Genomic DNA, 22028 nt, shown 5'->3' on the forward strand with positions numbered 1-22028 from the left:
TAATAAAGATCTTGATTCTTGATTTATTTTTTAAATGACGCATGTGTTTTCTTATCAGGAAACAGCAGAATACCGACTCACCATCCACTACTGATGGCACGGCAGCCCGTGGACCAGCCCTCCAGCACATCAGGTACACGCACACAGCGCATGAGTCGTACACGCAGATATCAGTATGTGCAGATGAACCGGGCCGCTGTCGCAGCTCCTGTTTTCCTTCAAAGGTATTATTTAGTTTAGAAATCAATACAAGTGGTCAAAGCAACACCTCTTCTACATTTGACTGTTTAATTGTAGAAATATGTAAAAGAAAGTGTTGGAAAGTTTAAAACATTTAATTCTGAGAGTTTTATGCCCTATTTTATACTACTTGTGAGAACTAATTTCTGAGCTGTCACAACAACCATTATTATTGATATACGAGGGTTGTCTAGAAAGTAATGCCAATGTCTGTATAATACGAACATTTTATCAAACTAACAGCCAGCTTTATTAACCAAAATGCCTAGTATTTGGATATTGCAATGTTCAAAAGTCTTGCTAACAAACATGTACCATTTAAATGTTTACGTTTCGTATCTTAGTACTCTGTGGCCTTAAATAACAAAGTTCAGGTGATTCGGTTTAGCATCATTACAGGCAGCCTGTATTTGTTGTGTGTACTTGTAACCTGTTTCTAGGTTACAGTTACGTTATTTATTGTTTATTATGATTTGTTAAGCATTTAATGTCTGAAACCAAGGGTCGTTTGACCCTTGGTTCCACCGATTTGAAACCAAAGGAATACCCAAAACTGCCCAATTATAACAATCTACAACCTAACATGCATAAAACCCTAGATTTAAAAGCACACAAGGTTACAAATACACAAGTCGGAATTGAACAGGAAAATTGGGAAAATTATCGTAAGATGAACGAATAATTGGTAAACCGGTGCAAATCATACACAGATCGCTGTCAAATTTTCGTGTCAGCTGTTGTGAACCTGAGACATGAAAAATAGTGTTATAAGTAGACCATTTTAAATCGTTACGATATGTATGACTTTCTTTTTAGATTACTAATTTTTCAGTGTTTAGAGCTAACTTTTTGTTTGATTTACGTTTTTTGTTCAGCGTTTTAATAGTTACAAAAAAAACCAATATTAAATAATAAGATTGACATTGACCTGTACTTTTGCAGATTGATGGGCCAGAATTCGGGTGATCCGCCCAGTTATCTCAACATTCCAGGCCACCCAGGAAACACGTACGGGGAGATGTTAGCTTCAACCTTCCCCAATACCCGATTAATAGTGATGGACAATGGTTTGGGCATCCTCACAAATGCAGAGGAGGAGCAGATTAACTTTGTTGTAAGTCATTCAAATCAATCTATAAACATAGGATATAGGTAAACGTTATTTGTTGCATAGTTGTACAATAATGTTTGTTGCAATGCAACTGATAACATGTGACAGCATTTAAAGTGATTTCCAAAATTGTTTACATTTCTGAGTAATTTAAGTTGTTGTATAAGATAAGAAATATTTTGTCCCAATTGCGAAGATCTTATTACAAAATAGGCGTTTAAAAAATAATGTTTAACTGATTTAGGAGTTAATTTACATGAGTAAGATTGATGGAGCTCAATTAGTTTGAGGAACATTTTTATTTTATAGTTTATTTTTATAGGTATAGCTAGAGTTATTGTAATTGTGAATAAATAATTGGTTAAAATCATTAAAAGAAAATTGCAAGTTGATATTAGTTTCGTAGAAATTAACCAATTTCATTTTGATACACTTGATGAAGTTAAGAGGAGCTATTTTATTCCTAACATGAGTGAGTGTTACAGGATCAGTCCGGGTACCTGTTGGGCCCCAGCCTTGCCGCAACACTCAACAACGTCCCCACGTCTATGTATTGGTGGAACGAGGAGTTACGACTTCTTGATCGAGACTCTATCTGCGACTGCGCTATACGTAAACATTTTCTTTCCTACTATTATAATTTAGTAGCTATACAAGTAGTTTTAAACGTAAAATCCAGATTTGGAAGGTATTAAAATAAAATATTTTTTCAAACTGGTATTGAGGTAATTTTTCTTGTTAGAATTGTACAAGAATCAGCATTTGAAGATGATAGTAACCATTGCTTAATCAATGGATAAATTCTCAACAAGATTTATAGTATATTTGTGTGTATAACAATGGATTACAATGGTGGGGCAGTTTCCTTCAATTTGGGAGTATTTGTTGTGATATATCAGTATAAGTATTTTACTATAATTATGAATTATTACTTATTTAGTTGCATTTATGTTTTCTCAAAGGTTTCATAAAATGCATAAAATGTTGTGGAAATGAGTTCAGGTGTTATAAATGAATGAAATGTGTTTTAATCATTTCATTCATCTACTTACCATAAATGAATATAAATTCAAATCAATAGAGAGAATTGTTTCATTACAGGTGTTGGATTTGAACTGGTGCCATCTTTTGAGCATTATAAGAATCTAGAATTTGCAGAACGTAAAGAAAAACGTAAGAAGATGGATGATGAAGAGGACAATAACAAGAAAGCTTGTACAAGCAGTGGAGAGACGGAGAAGAAAAAATTATATGATGGTAAGAATATTACAGTTGATTTTAATAAATATCTTGATTTCTTAAATTTTGTGGTATTTACCGGAACAGAACTAACTGGTCAAAGCATTACAAAGGGACCCGTAACATCATGGTTCCAATTTGGATCATTGTATTCATATTATGCTTTACGGAATACATGTAATTTTTATTAAATACTAAAACTTAGTACTTGTATATAGTGATGGGCGGATCCAGAATTTTCAAATGCTATTTCAAATCTTAAAAAATTGATTCCCGATTCTTTAATTCGAATCATGATAGTTTTTTTAACGTAAGCATGGTTAAAATGAAATCAAAACAATTTAGTTTTTGCCATTTTTCAACCTTTGAATACTGTCTGAATAATATAAAAAAATAATCCACGAATACCACTCTTATTTTGAAGGGATTTGCACAGGTTCAGGAAATTGGCTGTATATTTTTAGAACAAAGTCATATCCCCACCTTCTACTTTAATCTTTTAGATTGTGATATGAGCTTCTAGAATGTATGCCTTTACCTTTAAATAAACATGACACATAATTTTATCATTTATGAAACTTATTTTAAACATGAAATGTGTGAAACATCTCAATTTACCACAAACAGTAATATAATATATAAACATAGTATATTTTATAAAGAAAATATTTATACAAGTACAAAAATTGAGAAGTAAATAAAAATTAGTTATCAGATGTTTGCTTATCGTCGAGCAACTGACAGACATAGCGGACATATGGCATTGCACAGATATAAACATAGAAAATAAAAATTGCAAGCAAAATGTTATTTACAAAAGTAAGGTAATTTATTAGTTAGTTTATGTATCTACGGTTTTTCATAAACATAGAACAACAAAAACAATTTGGAGCAATCGGTAATGTGGATACTGACAAATAGCTGTCCTTCTCAAAAACATGCAGCAACCACACAGTGCTGTGAGGCCTTAAATGTGGAAAATTAACTGCAAGCAAAATATTTACAAAAGCTCATTAATTTGTTAATATGGTTATATATTTACAGGTTTTAAAAAACAGTGTAGGGCAAAAACACGTTTTAATGATCGGTAGTTTCTGCACTGCCTTCAGCTGATAACCATTGGCATGGCGGATCTTTGCAGATTCAATTGTCGAATCCTGCCAATCAATCCTCGAATCTGAATCTCTGTCTAAAACTTGGTGGATTCTAGCTTCAGCTTCGATACATCACTACTTGTATATACTTGTGTATGTGTATATATACATCTGTCAGTAACTGGTTGTTCTTTACTCTACAGGTATAATGGATATGTTTGAACCGACCCCTCGACCACCGGCCAGAACTCCACGTCGCATAGCCATGCTGGCTGCTGCTCAGGAGGTGGCCCAAGCGACGGAGAGTCTAGCCGGTTCTATTGTGGAATCTGTCCTACATCCCCGTAATCCTCTGTACCCCCCTAATGTTCGACCCCTGCTGCCGATACAACCCCCCGGAGGACCATCGTCTCCACCACAAGAACCGACTGATCAGTCTCAACCACCGACCGATGATGACAACTCGTCAGCTGTTGTCGTGCACTTCGTATCGCCCCAGCGGACACAAGCTTCCAGCATCCCAGAAGCTCTCGAGCTGATTCCTGTGGCTCAGTCTCTCCCGGAACTTTCGGATCCCATGGGTTTGATTCCCGGAAGTGTTCCGTACCAGCCACCCGGTGATCCCGAAGATGGATTCTACCGAGTTAATCCCGCATTGCTTGTCAACAGCAGAAATGAAAACAGTGATATTATTGAGATCAGGGAAAGCAACGAAAATGGCAGCAGTAGTGATAGTGAACCGATGGTTCCTACAAGTGAGGCAAGGGCCCTTAACAACGACTATAGGATCCTCGGAACACTGCCAGTAGACATGACCTCCTCTGGCTCAGGTGGCTCTCAATTCCTGATCAACTCTGGCGGCGGAACTATGGTAGCGATCGGCCAGGGAAATGAGGCGTTAGAGATAGAAATGGCTGCTACCTGGCTACAGTCTCAGATGGCAGCACAAAGCAGTCCTATTGAAGACGAGTTGTTTGAGCAGCCATTAACACAGCCGTCTTCTCAGTCTCAGGCAGAAGTACAGCCTGAACCTCTTCCTGACAGTCCTCCTCATGTTATGTGAGTAGTGTTTATTTTTGCTCTTAATTAAACTTAAATTTGAAATAAATACATGAAAGATAATAACTAAGCTGGCTTGAAACTAAACGTAGTTTCCATCTACTTCAATGACAATTATGATTGATCTCAGGTATTCATATTTTTCTGCTGATTGACTGACATTGTTGGAAATACCAAATACAAATGTTATTCACATGCTTTTATATTTTCAGGTTTAATACAATTTGAAACATGATTTATTTTATGTAAGTTCAGTTTGATTTAAAGCGGTAATCGAGAGCTAATATAAGAATGTACAATGTAACTCCATAGTTGGCCAATTACTTCAGGTACCAAGGGGCGGAACTTAATGAATAAAATAGAGTGAAATATCCAAAATTTATAAATTTGGAAGTAAATAAAAAATTAAATTTTGTATAGTACCCAAATGAACCGAATATACAATATATAAATAAAAATATATGAGTCGTGGAATTTTATTATATCTTTTGTTCATTAATGGGATTTTGGACATATGTCAGCATTATAAAAGGTGAATATGGATATCCCATATTAACTTTTTAAAGACCGTACCTAGAATAACCAACTTAGTATACTTCTTTAGGGTACAAAACTGCACTTTTCGATTAGTATTTGCAAGATCGCCCCTGATTCCAAGATACCAAATTTTGGGTCCAAATTAAAATTTTTTCATATAAACACCTATCGAGTTACACATCGCTTTAAATGTCTTTATAGAAGAAAATTTAAAGTGAAAATCAAATTGCAGTATCTGAAATCTGACGCTCTCAGAGACTTGACTTCTGGGATCTGGAGTCATGTTCGTCTGAAGAGTTCCAAAAAAAGTTGACGGTAATAAGCTCAAAATCTACATCGTTTCAATATCAGAGACACACCCAGATTACAAAATATAGTGTAATCTAGGTGAAGAGGTATTCACACGGTCACAGTGGAAAAACTAAGTTCTCTACACGTAACACAGCTATGGTAAAAAGGGTTGAATCAATGTGAATTTTGAGTTTAATAATTACACTATATTTTATAGTCTGGACATTGGATGTTGAAATAATGTAAAGAGTTCATTTTGAGCTTCTTTGTCATTGACTTTTGTAAATTCTTCAGGCAAACGTGATACTAAATTCCAGGAGTCAAGTCTATGACAGCGTAAGATTTCAGATGCTGCACTAAAAGGAAGGTGAACTGGAGCTTAACTCGGCTACATTATGTTCAGGAAACTTAGAGGTGGCCATCTCAATCCAGTACAAAGGAAAATGATTCAAATTTAAATTATTCTTATGCCTAAAATTGTTAAAAAAATCAAATTACCAATTTTTAGTTGGCAGTATTTTAACACAGTATTAATTAAATTGTGTGTTTTGTTAACAGCCGAAGTCCAGATTACTCTCCCCCGCCTCCACCTCCAATGCCTTTACCCATGGAGCCTTCTACTGGAGCAAACCCAGTTTTATCTATTGCGTCCCAGAGTTCCTTCTTGTCTGAAGAAATCCCAGAAGGTGTGGATCCATCTTTCTTAGCCGCTCTTCCAGAAGATATGAGAGCCGAAGTGCTGTCAGAGCATTTAAGGTGAGTTTGTCAAACAGTATTTCTAGAAGGGCTGGAAGGTGTCCACCCAGAGGACCCTGAAAGGTTTAATAAATTTGACAATGAAACTAAACGACAGTTTGTGGTGAATCAAATAGACGTTTTTAAAATAAATGTTACCCTTAAAAATAACACTGTATTAAAACGCTTTTGGATTACCATTTATATACATAATAAGATTACTTAAATAAATCTGTAAAAATATTAATTGTTTGAATAAATAGCGCAACCTATCTGTGCGTCTGACCCAGAAAACTGTGCACGACAACAACACAACATACCAACAAGCAACTGATACCTCTCAACTTTGACATGTTTGGTGTGCTCTCGGCTTGTGCAAGCGTAGAATTGCAAGTGGTCGTGCTCGCTTATGCATTGACGGATTTTGTTGACAACAACACAACATACCAACAAGCAACTGATACCTCTCAACTTTGACATGTTTGGTGTGCTCTCGGCTTGTGCAAGCGTAGAATTGCAAGTGGTCGTGCTCGCTTATGCATTGACGGATTTTGTTGAAACATATACCGTTGGAATTCAAATAAAATTTTTCAAATAGTTGGTGTATACTAAATTTTTTATATCTACACTGGTTATTTGTTGTTTGACTCAAAACATTTTTAACAGATGCCATTTTGTTAATATTGATGAAAATAACACAATTATTTTTTAATTTTCTTTATCTATTCAAACCTATGACTAACATTTTTTTTTAGATTAACTAGTTTTAGAGAATAAAATACACAAAATGGCAGCGAGCGGCTAATCAAGACATTTCTCAACCTATGTTTTTATGTTATTTATGTTCCAAATGATGTGCACTATCAGCCACAGAAATTCGAGACACCCTGTTGTGAACACCCTATATACATATAGGCTATATGTATTAAAAAATAATTGGATCCAAATCCCTGCCTATTCCAAAATGCAGTTGAGAAGCGTTACTTATTACATTATTTATCCTAACTACTTGTTTCCTATCTGAAGAAAAGATTCAAGGCACACTTAAACGTACCTACCAATGTCATACTTCTTAAATTTGTTTAATAAAATATTAATATCAGTTCCATCAAATGCTTTTTGAATATCAATTTATATACTTACACTCCCCTCTGTCAGCAGGAAGTGATATTCCTAAGTGCCTCTCCAGTGCCAAGTCTGCCAGGAAAAACCCATATTGTCTAGTTATAGACAAAAACAAGTTTTCTCCAAGAAAGTATGATAACAATTGGTTTTTATTACGAACTCAAGTACTTTTCAATATTACTGACTACCTATATAGGTCTGTAAAGATGAAATCAAACATGGGTCACCAGTCTTAAGCAGAGATAACAGATGCAATCTTAAAATTATTATTCCACTTAACTAAATTAGTAAAATAATCATTAAATTCGCTAGCAAGAATCAGTTCATTCCAACCAATTTCCCAATTTGTGGTTTTCAAATAATTAGTATATCCCATTGTACTGTGTAATCATTTATAGAAAAGAAAATCAAAACATTAATCAATTCACCTTTCTTATGAATTCCTTATAGTTTTTATTGTGTTCTTTAATGAATACATTATAGTTTTATAAATAAATATGAACGAGTCAGCTCATATGTAATCAATAAAGGCTTTTCTTATTTATGCTCCTATTATGCATGATTCAGAGTTTTTAATGTTCACACCTGTTATATACTTTAGATACCAATCATAATACAGTAACATTTGGTTATTTGATATTTAAGTATTCAGTAAGAACCTATTAATAGGAATGTGTCGATGGACTTTTCAGATTGCAAAGACTACAAAATAGGGTGCAGCAGAACACAGAGGAGAGCTCTCAGTTCCCTCAAGGAACCAGTAGTGGTATGGAGGTGAATGCTGACTTCCTGGCTGCTCTGCCTCCTGCCATACAGGAGGAGGTTCTGGCGCAGCAGCGGCTCGAGCAGCAGAGACAGGCAGCCGCGCTTTGTAACCCCAACGATCCGGTAGACGCGGCTGCTTTCTTCCAAGACCTCCCCCATTCTCTTCGCCAAGCTGTAAGTCTCTATTTTCTGTGTTACTAACATTCTCAACATGAGCAGGACACTAGGTATTACTCTCCCGTGTCTTAAGTCATCAATAAATACTTAACATAGAACATCAACATTGACTAAACATACAAGATTGACTTTAAAGCCAACAAAATATTCCCATTAATGTCACACAGATGCGTAATAAAGAAATTTCAAGATTTTAAGATTCAAGTTTTCTTATATTATTAAACATACAGTGATGCAATAGATTTCATCAATACTAACAAAACAATTTTACCTTTTCATTGTGTGTTGCATTCTGTTTTTAACTACTATGTTTAGGTTTAAATTAAAATAAACATAGAATAACATTATAAATAATGTATAAAAATTAATAAATGCTGTAAAATTTGTGATGGCAAGAACATAAAAGATTTAAAATATTCATTCGTTTGCAAATAAATACATAGACAGAGTTAACAAAATTTACATAAACAGAATAAAAAAAAAATGAAAAGTTATTATAATAATTTATAATAGCAAAAACAAAATGTGTAACAGATTATAAGATGTACATTTACAAATAAATAATTGATAGACAATAGTTTAAAACATAAAAAATAACATTTATGTATAAACTAACACAATTAAAACCAATGAATAGTGTATATACATCACGCACAACACTTATAGAAATATATACATTTAACTATCTGATCTGAATTTAGCCTTCAATTCTAAATTAATAAAATATTGTTTAAAATTTGCTATATATAGTAGCTAGATAGTCGTCAAACTTGTAGAAAAATTGTTCTTTCAACCATTTTTTCAAGCAGTTTTAAAAATTTATTAACACTGACAGTGTGATCAAATTGTGGCAATTTGTTGATTAATCTGATTCATGCAAAATATGCTGTTATTTGTTTTAAGTCTGGCAGGTAGTAAATCTAGAGCATAATTTTTTGAAAACAGGAAAACAAGATTCACAATTGTCCAGTCCTTTTATGATCTGTATATCATGTTTTTGCTGTCTTAAAACTTGTTCCATATAAGTACTATTTCCCCATAAAGTAACACTATATACAATCTGGGAGTGAAAACAGCGTAATACACAATAATCAACATATCACTACTAACACACAGTTTGTTTTATTAGTAAACAAGTGATTTTAGATAGCTTTTTACAAAGATATTGTATATGTACATCCCATTTCAAACTGCTGTCTAAGTATAGGCCAAATAGTTTTTTAATAGACTCTGCCTCAATTAATTTAGTTACTGAACAAAATTTATTCTGTCTTTTTTTAATTATTTTTAAATGGTTTGTTTCGAACCAGCTCTCTGCAATATTCATTGATACATTTTGATCTACTTGCAATTTTCCAATGTTTTTTCCATTCCAAACTAAAGTAATATCGTCTGCATATAATACTGATTTGCACTATATAACTTGGGAAATAAAATATTGCCATTAAAAATATTAAAGATCCCAAAATAGATCCCTGGGGAACACTAGATTTAATTAATTGAAAATTAGATCCATCATTATGCTGATGTACCATTTGTTTCCTGTTACACAAGTAGGATGTCATTAAGCCAAATTCTTTACCCCCCAACCATAACATTGCAATTTATTTCTGTAATATTTCATGAGAAATACAATAAAATGGTTTGGTCAGGTCAAAGTATTTGAAAGCCATACTAAATAATGATATAGGAGGTAGAATCAGCTTTCCCTCCCCTGAGTAAGCATATTCCTGGTAACACAATACATTCATATGTAATACCAGATAATCATTGCTGATTCTGACCAGTGACTTGAAACTACTTACTATCATTTGCTAAAAAGCTAAGGATTTAAATAAGCTTTTGTATGGTTTTGTTAAGCCTAACCAAATGTTTGTTGCAGATTCTGACGGATATGGAGGAGTCCCAGATTTCCGTTCTACCACCAGATCTAGCTGCCGAGGCTCAGAATTTGCGCCGGGAGTGGGAGGCTCGCAACCGTCAGCTGATGCAGGAGAGGTTCCTGTCACATGTGACCCACACGAGTGCGCTATCCTCTATCCTACGTCACTCCAGCACTCCCAGAAACATAAGTAGGTGGACTGTTCACTCCTCTCAGTGTCCCTAACCTGATTGATTACTATAGTTGGTACGCAGATCCTAGCGTTGGACCAGGTATCCGGTTTAAGAATCTAGATACCATTATTGTTTTGACGTTTTAATACAGCAAACACATTTGACATAGAATAATGGTGGTTCGGAAATTGCACTTGGTTTTTTTGTAGTCCAAGAAGTACTGCAACTTGAGGTGTAATGGTTGTAGGGCAGCTATATGGATTACACTAACACCTGAAATGGATAACTCAGTTAAGAGCAACGACGGGTGTACCAAAAGCAAATAACTGTATGAATTTCAAATTCGGAAGGTACTCAAGGTACTCTCATTGTTGATTAGAAGTTAATGACCGGGCAAGATTTCGTTCAGTATCATACCCTCACTTGAATAGTTAGATATGTACAAAGTTACTGTGTACCTCAATGTAAAAATAAAATTGCTCTCTTGCTACTTCTCTGTCTTCACAGAAGCGTAAATTTCATATTACAAACTACCTTGTAGTATGACATTTTATGGGGTAATGGGTTCTTGGAATCAAATAAAGTTTTACTTCTACCATACTTTTTGAGTAGTAGTAGATAAGCCCCTGTTTGTTTTATTCAGAGTAAGAATAATTTATCGCCTTTATATTACATTGCAGTGCTAATAATATAATGAATGCAATGGCATTCTAATTATAATTCAACCTGTGGTAAGATCATCTATTTTGTAGGTAAGGTTAACATAAGTCAAGCTTTGCCAAAATTATTTTGAACTTGTATATCGATTTTGTCTTTTATTAATGCAGTTTCCATCTCAAACACTAGTGTTGAATTACAATGACTGTTGCATTTTCTCAATAAAGCCATTTTATGTGCAGAAACAAACAAATTGTGAATTGTTATCATTGTGGTTACGCAGGGAGGCCGACAGGACCGCGGTACACGATTCAGAACATGATGAATCCTAGCAACCGCACCCATTGGCTAAGCTCCTGGAACCTGGGCACTCGGCTTCTGGATGGTGTGCAGTCAGGTTCACAAGTGCCCAGTCTGGGTGCGAGTATTACCAACTCTAACATCATGGGCAGGTACGTCAACACTACACTCCCTTACTCAATAAGTAGGGAAGTTTGCCAACAACTGTGTTTTACCTCGATACACATCTAGTTGCCTTTGATGATGTAACATCAAACAATAAAACTACAAGAATTTTTCTTAATGTTTTGAGACAATTCAACTACTTTTTACATCAACAATGCTCCTACGAGAGGTGACCGTTGTCTTGACAATATATTTTGTTAACTGTCCAGGGCAAGTTTTGGAATCCAAAATATTTGATTTTCCTTTCTTCAGATCATAACGGGGTTATTTTTGAACATGACATGCAATATGAATCCTAACTGTAATGAATCTGAATATCATGACAAAACACTGGAGCACATGAACTCTTTTACAATTAGTTTCCAAAAATCAGCAACAAACAATTTAGCTGAAAAGTTTGATATCACATGACTGGAGTGCTTTAATGAACTCTGAAAATGTAGCAAGTACCCAAGATTGGTTTTCAACACTTTTTAAGTGTTCTTGTTTAATAAAATTGCTTATTTCTCAACTTTGAAAAAAATGTAAGACCATGAAAAACATAACATTTAATAAAAAATGGTATACAAAAAGAATTGGTTCACATGAAAGAAAGGCTTCTGTTTCTAAACAAACTTGTAAAAAATTCAAGCAGTGATAGGTTATATGCAAACTATACTGACCTCAAAAGATGCTACATAAAATCTATTGAAAATGCCAAGTTATACTACAATACAACAAAAATTGAAAATAGCAAAAATAAATGTAAAGCTGCTTGGAATCTTATAAAAGATAATACTACTAACACATCAACTCAAACTAAATTAGATAATCACACCAGAACTGTTTTAATAAATTTTTTCATTGACTCGGTTGAGCAGACCGTAAATAACATTAACCATCCCAACACAGACAGTTTGACCCTAATTTGTAACTATCAAATAGAAAGTAATAACTTTTACTTTACACAAGTTCTGTTGATGACACTTCTAAAGCTATCAAGAGACTAAAAAACTCTGACAGTAAAGACATTTTTCAATATGTCCAACAATATGATAAAAAATATCTATCATACAATACTAACTCCTTTAACTTTAGGCATTAATAAATGCCTGAATGATGGTTATTTTCCAGAAGAGCTCAAACTTTCCAGAATTTGTCCAATATACAAGAAAGGCCCTAAAAATCTACCGGAGAGTTATCGACCAATATCAGTTGTACCCACATTATCAAAAATCATAGAAAATATTAGTTCACGATCAATTATTAGCATATTTAGAAAAAAAATTATTACCTTGATGTATCACAATTTGGTTTTAGAAAGGGTAAATGCACCATAGATGCAATAGATGCACTAATTAGAGAAGTTGTGAGTGCCTTTGAGGACAAGGCCTTTGCTCAGGCCACCTTGTGCGACCTGAGCAGGGCTTTTGACTGTGTGGACCACAACAAACTAGTCCTTAAACTAAATTATTATGGTGTAACAGGAACTCCCTCTAAGTTTTTTTCAGTCATATCTATCAAACCGAAGGCAAAAGGTATGTGTTGATGGAAACTGGTCAGATGAGGCTAAAGTTTCTACTGGAGTGCCCCAAGGATCGGTTTTGGGTTCCTCTGTTGTTCTTATTACAAATAAATGATTTACCAAAAAATATCAAGGCCAAATCTTTATTATATGCAGATGACACAACTTTTATTAACATAAACTCTAATCTCGATGAATTACAAGATCTATGTTAGAGAGACTGTACAAGAGGCCTCATTGTGGTTTAGGTCCAATGGATTAGTGCTCAATGAAGCCAAGACTCAGAATATTATATTCAGCTTAAAACAAACACCATCAGATGATACAATAAATGCTTTTTTTACTACTGTAAAATTTTTGGGTATCTATATCGATAGTACTTTTGACTTGGAATTCCCATATTGAGTACATATCCAAAAGGTTGTCTAGGGTAATTTTTTCTACTCAGGCGATTATTGTCGTGTGTGCCTAAAAACTACGTAAAATCAGCTTATTACGCATTTTTTCAATCAGTTTTAAGATACGGATTAATAATCTGGGGAAACAGCAGTAAGATTGAAGACATTCTAATTCTGCAAAAGAAAGCTGTGCGAGTGATAGCGAGGGCCCATTCTCTGGACCACTGCAAGCCTCTGTTCATTGAACTTAAATTACAAACTGTGATAAATCTCTACATCTTTGATTTAGTTACCTATTTACTCAAAAATTTTTCAAACTCTCACTCTAAGAAGTGATATACACAGCTACTATACTAGAAATAGAACTAATATTGCCATAGATCATGTTAGATTAGCGAAATCTCAAAACAGCCACATTATAATTTCTCAAAGAATCTTCAACAAAGTAAAACATTTGGCAGATAAGTATCCCACAAAAATATTTCAAAACAAACTGTACCCATATTGGCTTTTGAACAATCCTTTCTATACCCTATCAGAGTTTTTTAACTACAAGGATATTAAATTTTTAGTTTGTTAATAATGTATACAGGATCCACTGTACAGCTCGCTAAATCTGTTATACTACAATTGAAAAACATATATTTGTAAACAACAATGAGATTTCAGTAAATTGTTCAATTTTAATCTAGAAACTGTCCTTTTTTTTTATTCAGTACTGTAAATTTCATCTGTAGAATTTTATATTGTAACCTGTTATCCTAAGATTTCAAATTTGTTGGTGCTAGTATTGTAGTAATTCCACGTGCAATCAGTTAAAATATTTTTTAATTTAATATCTGTTAAACTTTTATAAATTCTTTTGTTGTTCAAATTATTTTAAAATCTCCTTTTGTTAAACTATTGTCTTTCATTATGATATTGATATTCAAAGAATAATAATTTTTTAAACTGTAATGATATTTTAAAAACTGAATAGTTTGGGTTTATTGCTTGTTTTCTGACCATGTCATCTAGACAATATTACTGACTTTGTCAATGGCATGTCATATGTAAAAAAGGCAAATAAAGATTGATTGATTGATTGATTGATTGATTTGGTAGTTCCTATTCCGTTTTCAGGCCTAATTGAAAATTAGCAATACCTCTGTGACCTATTTTAAATGATATATTGTTTAAACCAACTTAAACAGAATATTAAATAATATTATATAGAATACATTTCCATGTTCACCACACTTTGTTAACTTTATTGACATTAAATAGTTAAAATTTCATGAATAAATATAGTATTTATTGATCTTTCAGTTACTTGAAAATGAGTTTTGGAATTATATCATTCTTAATTTTTCACTTATTGTAAACTTAAAAAGTTAATTATTCATTAATGTTTTTCTGTTATTTAATACTACGCATTAAGTAGAATCTTTCAATTTACACATAAAAATTTACCATAATTACATTTTTGTCTAGCAATTAGCATTAGTCTAGCAATACTTTACGATATAACTGTTTTTGAGAATTGCACAGAGTCAGTGCTACCAACTCATTCTTTATTATTTTCATAAAGAAACTTGTTATAATTTTATAAATATTTTGTATTAGTGGTTTTTTGTTTACTAAATAAATTTGTTAATAAAATTTAGTTTACCTTTTTGAATAATGAATACAAATCTTATTACCTCTTTAAACGAAACAATTAAGTTAACAAATCAGTATTGCCTATAAATTTAAAAATTTGAATGTTTCTACACTTCTGCACTAATACAGAAATTAACGAAATCAAATTTTAGTATGTTCCTCGGACTTCAAATAACTGAAGTTACATTAAAATTGTGTGAATAAGATAAAAGGATTATATTGTTTGTTAAAAATATTGTTTGTGTCTGTTTGATTTAAGAATTTTAAGACGTTGTTTGGTATCAACAATCTTATGCAATTAAGGAAAATGAAAACTCATATTCCTGCAGATGTAGCCTTGGAAATATAAAACCAGTGTAAAGTCTGCATGAACTCTGGTTGAGATCACTGATATAGCTTACTGTAGTAAATTCCATGCCTTGCTCCTGTCGACAGGCCCAGAGGTCGTCAAGTGTTGGACTATGAGAGCATATCCTGCCTGCTGGTGTTGTTGTTTGTAGACGACTCAAGGCTCAACACTGCTCGTCTACACAGAGTGTTCCGCAACCTCTGCTATCATCCACCCACAAGGGAGTGGGTCATTAGGGTCAGTCTAGTCATACTGAACTCTTTATTTTTATTGATTTATTCATATAAGAATATTGTAACTATTTTATGATTTTGTAACATCAAATATTTTTTTATTATTATGAAGCATCTTTATTCGTGGTTTACACATTGTCTACAGGAACGGTGTTATCAATGTACATATTAAATATTAAGTTAAATAAACTTGTGAATTCACCTAATAGTATACCCCATACCCCAAAAAATATTTTTGTAGTACATGCTGTAAATTAATTATATTTTATTTCAAATTAAAATGCAATTTTTTCGTTGTGATTTCTGTTAAATAGCACGGAATACAACAGGTTACTGGTGTAGTCGTTATGTAAATTGAGATGGTCAGCTATTTTCACTGTAACGTTTGTTGGCAGGCCATCCTCTCCATAATGGAGAAGAGCAATGAGGGTCAGGGAGCCATTGTGGGAGAGCTCCCACAGCAGAATACCGGCGCAGTACGCAGGGTGACGCGCAGTCAGACACAGCCTGGGTCCAATTTGGAGAGCAGTACCACCTCCTCTTCCCCCTCCTCCCTCATGTCAAGGTAATCTCATCATTCATTACATCATTTGGGAAATTAAAGCATCAATTTGTTTTCTTGCTGAACAAAAATGTACAGAATTCCTTAAAAATCTGAATCTCTCTTTTAAATTCCGTATTTGCTAGAGTGGAAAAAATATTCCTTTACCTTTGAGTTGATTAATACTGCATTTACATGACAATTTTAAAGTGCTCATGTGTACAGGCAACACCAAGTATTTCTTATTCAAAAGACGTTTTGATAATCTTCTTTGTAATGTCTATTTCAGATGTCTTGATTTAAAAATGGGTACTGTTTGACCAAAGAACAATCACTGTAGTGATTTGAGTGACTTAACTTGATTTTTCAACCTTTTCCCCTCTGTTTGTAGTTAAAAAAGTAATATTTTCAAACAAATGTTCTTGCAAGGAGCGTAATGGGTGATTGTGGCAAGAAATATTTCTTTTTAAACTATTAACTACTGTTGACATGTTTCCAGTCATATGTACTAAATACGTGTGGGCGTGTATATTGCGGTGTTCTCTGTTGTACTGTCTAACTGTCAAGGACGTTAAGCACTTTAGCAGATATTATAAATAACAATTACTGATTGTACAAGGCAATTAAATTGAGCTGCTATCCAGCATATTTTCATCCAACTATGACAAGACCACAGGTTGCAGATTACGAGTTTGTACTTGCAATATTTGCATTTGGTTTTTCGCATTATTCTCTAATAAATTTCAAAAACCTATAAAACATTCATAATGAAAAAGGTAGTTTATAATAGTTGTATGTTAAAATTTTTACATTTATGTAATGGTTTCAAAATTACTTCTGAAAACATAGAGAATTAGCAAATATAACACTGCAGATAAGGGGTTAGTTTCCGTGAAAGCATTTTTTTTAGCATCATAATATTCCTTGTTAAAATTTCTGAAAAAAAAAAACAACCATTCTGAGAGTTACAGTTCATTTTGATGATTGATCATTTTAAAGTGTAGTAGATTTGTTTACATATATTTGCCCCACCGAGGTTTATAACAAAATTCAAAAATAAAATTTCAGAAACTGGGGTCAACAACTGTGTTCCTTGGTGTATTTACTGTTCTACAGTTTCCTGCCGGATACTAACCAGTTCTCAAACTAAAATGTGCTTTAGTTTTAGCAAGTCTCCAGGTCTGTGGGGAATGTCCATAATAAAACGTGAATATGTCTATTCATACATAAAAGCCGATTAAGTAGGAACAAAATTGATAATTTGAAAGACAAACTATAATTCATGTTATTTTTATGAAAAGTTTATCCAATGACAAGCTTCGTTTTTACTGATAACTTGTACATAAACTAGGAGGCTGCTTAACCCAATTGCTAAAGAAGTATATAAATTGTTAGCTGGTGTTGATATGTTATATATACTGTAGTGACCATTTTATTAGGAAAATAATGTTTAGATACAGATGTACGGTAGGAAACATCATGTACTAAAAACCAAACCCTAAGCTAACTTACAAGTAACCTGCCAAAGAAACACTATTTGGTATTTTGTCACCGTAACCATCACTGTTCTTGCAAAATATCTCTAATGGCACTGGGAAAACACAAGCCTACAACATTAAGCAATAGTTAAAACAACCACAACCTCAGTAGAACAGCAATGTCCATTTGTAGCACTGAAGTGAATGGACAAAGAAACAAATCAGATGACTAGGTGGCTCAGCGCTTATTTTCTTTCAGTAAAAGCTATTGTGATGACACTATTCTATGTCATAACCAATAGAGAAAATGAGGCCAAGAATTCGTTTGTGTTTCAAAGAAATGTGTGAAGCAAATGCCGAGTAATTGGACTAAAAAAATGCATAATAAATCACGTACTTATCAGATAACAAATCATATCAGTTCCAGAAGAGAGCTTGGTATTCTTAGCTTATTTTTGTCTTATTGGGTGGTTCCCCAAGGGTTAAGATGGCAGAAATCGGGTTTCTATGATTTTATTCAATCAAACAAACTTAAAAAATGTTCTTGAAATTCAAAATTCGTGAATAATAAATATAAATTCGGAATTGGATTTGAGACTCAACAATTTTGGATTTGACCTTCAATAATATAGAGGTTACTTGTTATTAACCTTGGAACTGATACGGGTTGTATATTAAGACTAATTGGCGTGTCTCTTAATAGATAAAGTACATCTTCTCTCTTCTAGTCTCTTAAAGAGTTCTTTAAGCCTCTTAAATGTGTTACTCATCAACTACTTAACATATTACAGTGAAACGTGTGCAGATCAGTTCATTAACTCACAGTATAAATTGACATAATAACGAAGTACATATTGTTTTCACTAATTACTGGCTGAAAATCATCCAAGCACCTCATTGCTTAGCGCAACTCGTTGTTACATTTGATATCCTGCAGACAGCAGTGTTGTTTATTTGTTACTGTGGCTTGTGTAGCATTACTATAACATATAACACAAGTTCAAATAATTCAAGTCTTGTTCAGGTGATATATATATATTTGCTGAAGGAAGTTGTAGTTATATTGATTTACTGGTGACAATATGCTAGACAATATTTCTTTAGAAAATTACCCATTTTTGGAATTCAAGCGGAGTCAAAATTATTTGTGAATGTACATATGACCATGGCAACATGAAATTTTATGACTAAATTTCTTACTTTATTTATATTGTGCATGGACAAGACACTTATTTGGATAATGATGATCAGTTCCAGCTCCAGTTGGAATGCGACACGCTCCGGCTCGTCCTGGCTCAACATCAGCATGGATGCTGCCCTCGGCTGTCGAGCCACCGTCTTTCATGTCCATAAAAACCCCGGTCGCCGCAACGACAAGTCCATTACCATTAATCCCCAAGCCGCCCCTTTTGTATATAGGTAACTGTCCACATTACTATTTACTCTAATTTTACACTTTATCAGGACGTATTTTTAAATTGCTTTTTGTCCGTACAAATTGACACAGAACTGGCAACATTAAGAATTAAGAATTTTATTGGCAATAGACAGAGTCAAAAACATGTTACTTAAAGTATCATAAAAATTAAAAATATTGAAAAGTCGATATGATAAAACTGTATCTAGTATATAAATAAATATACTAACAAAACACAGAGAACTCATCTAAATAAAATAAAAACTAAAAGTAACAAACAAATAATTACTAAAATTTTAATGTACACATATTACAGGCCAAAAACTCATTTGCATAATAAAAGGCAGTTTGATTTAACCAGTTAGTAATAATGAGTTTAAATTTACTTACAGCAGATTTACAAGCCAGACTTCTTTCGGAAGTCTATTAAAGAGTTTGACTTTCATGAACATGTGGCTGTATTAAAGGGACAGTGTTGAGCATATAATTTCTCCTTGTATCAAGTGTATGACTGTTTTGCCTAGATTGAAACTTGTTTAAGGAACAAAGTCCTTAACACTAATCAGACTAATCATTGGAAATTCTTTAAAATACGGTACACATAAACTTCTATCTGGGATCTTATTTATTGTTCAAATTGCTTTTTTCTACCATATAAAAACATATGTCAGCTACTGCCCCGGAGTTTTATTCCATACAGTAAGTGAGAATAAACAAAGGCATAACAGGCAACAATTAACATTGACAGACTAATGCAATTCCTTAACTTTCTTTATAAAAAAGTAATGTTAGATAGTTTAATACATCACTGATGTATTTGAGACCCCACTTAATCTACTACCTAGGTATAATCCTAAAAGTTTTACAGGACTAGAACCTACATTTATAAACCTATTCAATGAAATATACCTATTCAATATTGTCAGTTTTAAAATATTAAACCTATTAAATGGTTTGTAATTTAAAAGTGTACAAATTGAATTCCATCTTCAGTAGCAATTAAATCTATACTCTATTTGAAATAAATAGACTGTACCTTCATACACCGTAGTTAAAAAAAACCTAAACTAGATAAAAAAGCAAATTGAGCTCGTCTGAAAGCTCAGAAACGATGTCAGTGATGGGTTAGTTGGGGTAGGTCTTGGAGGACGGATAGGATGCTAATGAATGTATGTGTATCAAATTCTTGAAGAGACCTTTATTGTATAATTTTGGTTTTATTTTAATTGTAGTAGTTTTATTTGAATTAAGTATTGTATTAGGGTTAATTGTAAAACAGGGTGTTATGGATCTAAATTCGTCCATTTGTATTTATACTGTATATAATACAAATAAAGTCATTTGAATTTGACTTTGAAACTAGACATAATATAAATTTTATTTGTATAGGCTCTAAAACATGATGTCTTGTTTTTATTTCAATTAAAGTTTTTCTGGAGATGCAAAAATTTGTAATTTAACAAGTTTACGACAATGTTTACTCCATTGGGTACACCCGATCTTTGACCGGGTACACACCGGATTATCGTAAAATGTGTTGTGAGCCTGATGGGGCACACGTTGCTATGTTTGTCCTCATTGTATTTTTATTGTGTACCTTTCTTGGTGGTTTGTTAAATATGATCCCGCGCAATTATTGTACTTGTAATAAATGCCTTGGACTATCATGTACCGTAATTATGTAATCATCTACCATTATACAAATTGTTATAAAAAATTGTTAATGCGCTCTAAGCTACTGATGTAGTTTTTAATTCTTAAAGCTAAATACAATAAAACATATATTTCACTCAAATTAATATTATATTGATAACTATATAAAACTTGGCATTTTGCACATTTATAATTTGTAAATAAAGTTGAATTGCATTATTAAACAATGATTTACTGCTAATTACGATTTACCCATAATCATGCTTACAATTACGTATAAAGCTATATTATTCTATAGTAAAAATTGTTTGTATGAAACTCACACAATGATTTACATCATTATCTGGTTTTTACAACAGTGAAAGTATTTAAATCTTACCTTACAACAATATTATGGTCATTTGAAATGTAGGCAAGTGAAGCACAGGCTGGGGGAACGTGTAGTGGGCCTGTAGCTTGGCTGCCCAATCGGGGAGTATAGCACATCACATTATTCAGGTGCACTCAAAGACAAAACAGGATCTTGAGCATGGCCTTTTGCACGCTAAGGGTTAAACTAAAATCATTATCTAAGTGACCAATTCTTGAAAATGAAATCTATCTATCTTCCAATTATACCAGAAGAAATTTTTTCACTTGTTTAAAAACAAAGTTTACAGAATACTACAAAAAGTTTTTTTAATATATGCATTTTTATCTTCCAACTAATTTCAGCTAAATGTTATCTGACATGTTTTTTTTTTTTTTCAGACATGCCTTAGATATATTGATCTCATTAGCAAGAATATTCCCGAGCTACTTTGTGCCTGGCAAAGCCGTGGCAAGCCCGAATAGCAGTGCTGCCGCCGCCACCTCCCTTCCTAAGTCGTCAAAGTCTCCTCGACCAGACAACACTTCCAACTTCTGGGACTTGCTGATTCGCCTGGACTCCCTAAGTACCTCCAAGAAGGGAAAAACCGCAGCACGCCCCAGCACCACCCCCGCTTCCGACCCGGAGAACCTCTGCCTGGAGAGCTCTCCATTTGGCCAACTTCTTAAAATGCTTGCCTCTCCAGTTGTCCACCGTAGCCCACTGCTCATGGACAAACTGTTACGCCTCCTCTCCCTCATTTCTATCAGTCTCCAAGTTCATAAACAACGCCTGTGGGACAAGGTGAGTTTTAGTTACCGACATGATATTCTGTTACAAAAGGTAAAACACCACAACACCCTTCTTTTGTTCTTTATTTTTGTATGTATTAATACCTACCCCACCTGAAGAAGA

At 33.5% G+C, this 22028-nt stretch overlaps 1 protein-coding gene across 1 annotated transcript in view; it reads left to right on the forward strand.

Annotated features, from left to right (window-relative positions):
* LOC124369401 (E3 ubiquitin-protein ligase HUWE1-like) overlaps positions 1–22028 on the forward strand; it is a 164986-nt gene that overhangs the window by 115912 nt on the left and 27046 nt on the right. The window contains exons 41-53 of the mRNA XM_046827405.1: positions 59–224; positions 1183–1354; positions 1837–1963; positions 2453–2608; positions 3888–4743; positions 6130–6327; positions 8124–8370; positions 10256–10445; positions 11369–11537; positions 15529–15679; positions 16071–16240; positions 18946–19113; positions 21515–21917. Coding sequence (XP_046683361.1) covers positions 59–224; positions 1183–1354; positions 1837–1963; positions 2453–2608; positions 3888–4743; positions 6130–6327; positions 8124–8370; positions 10256–10445; positions 11369–11537; positions 15529–15679; positions 16071–16240; positions 18946–19113; positions 21515–21917 — 3173 coding nt within the window. The remainder of the gene's footprint in view (positions 1–58; positions 225–1182; positions 1355–1836; positions 1964–2452; positions 2609–3887; positions 4744–6129; positions 6328–8123; positions 8371–10255; positions 10446–11368; positions 11538–15528; positions 15680–16070; positions 16241–18945; positions 19114–21514; positions 21918–22028) is intronic.

Source organism: Homalodisca vitripennis, chromosome X (genome assembly GCF_021130785.1).
Source record: "Homalodisca vitripennis isolate AUS2020 chromosome X, UT_GWSS_2.1, whole genome shotgun sequence".
Classification (NCBI taxonomy): domain Eukaryota; kingdom Metazoa; phylum Arthropoda; class Insecta; order Hemiptera; family Cicadellidae; genus Homalodisca; species Homalodisca vitripennis.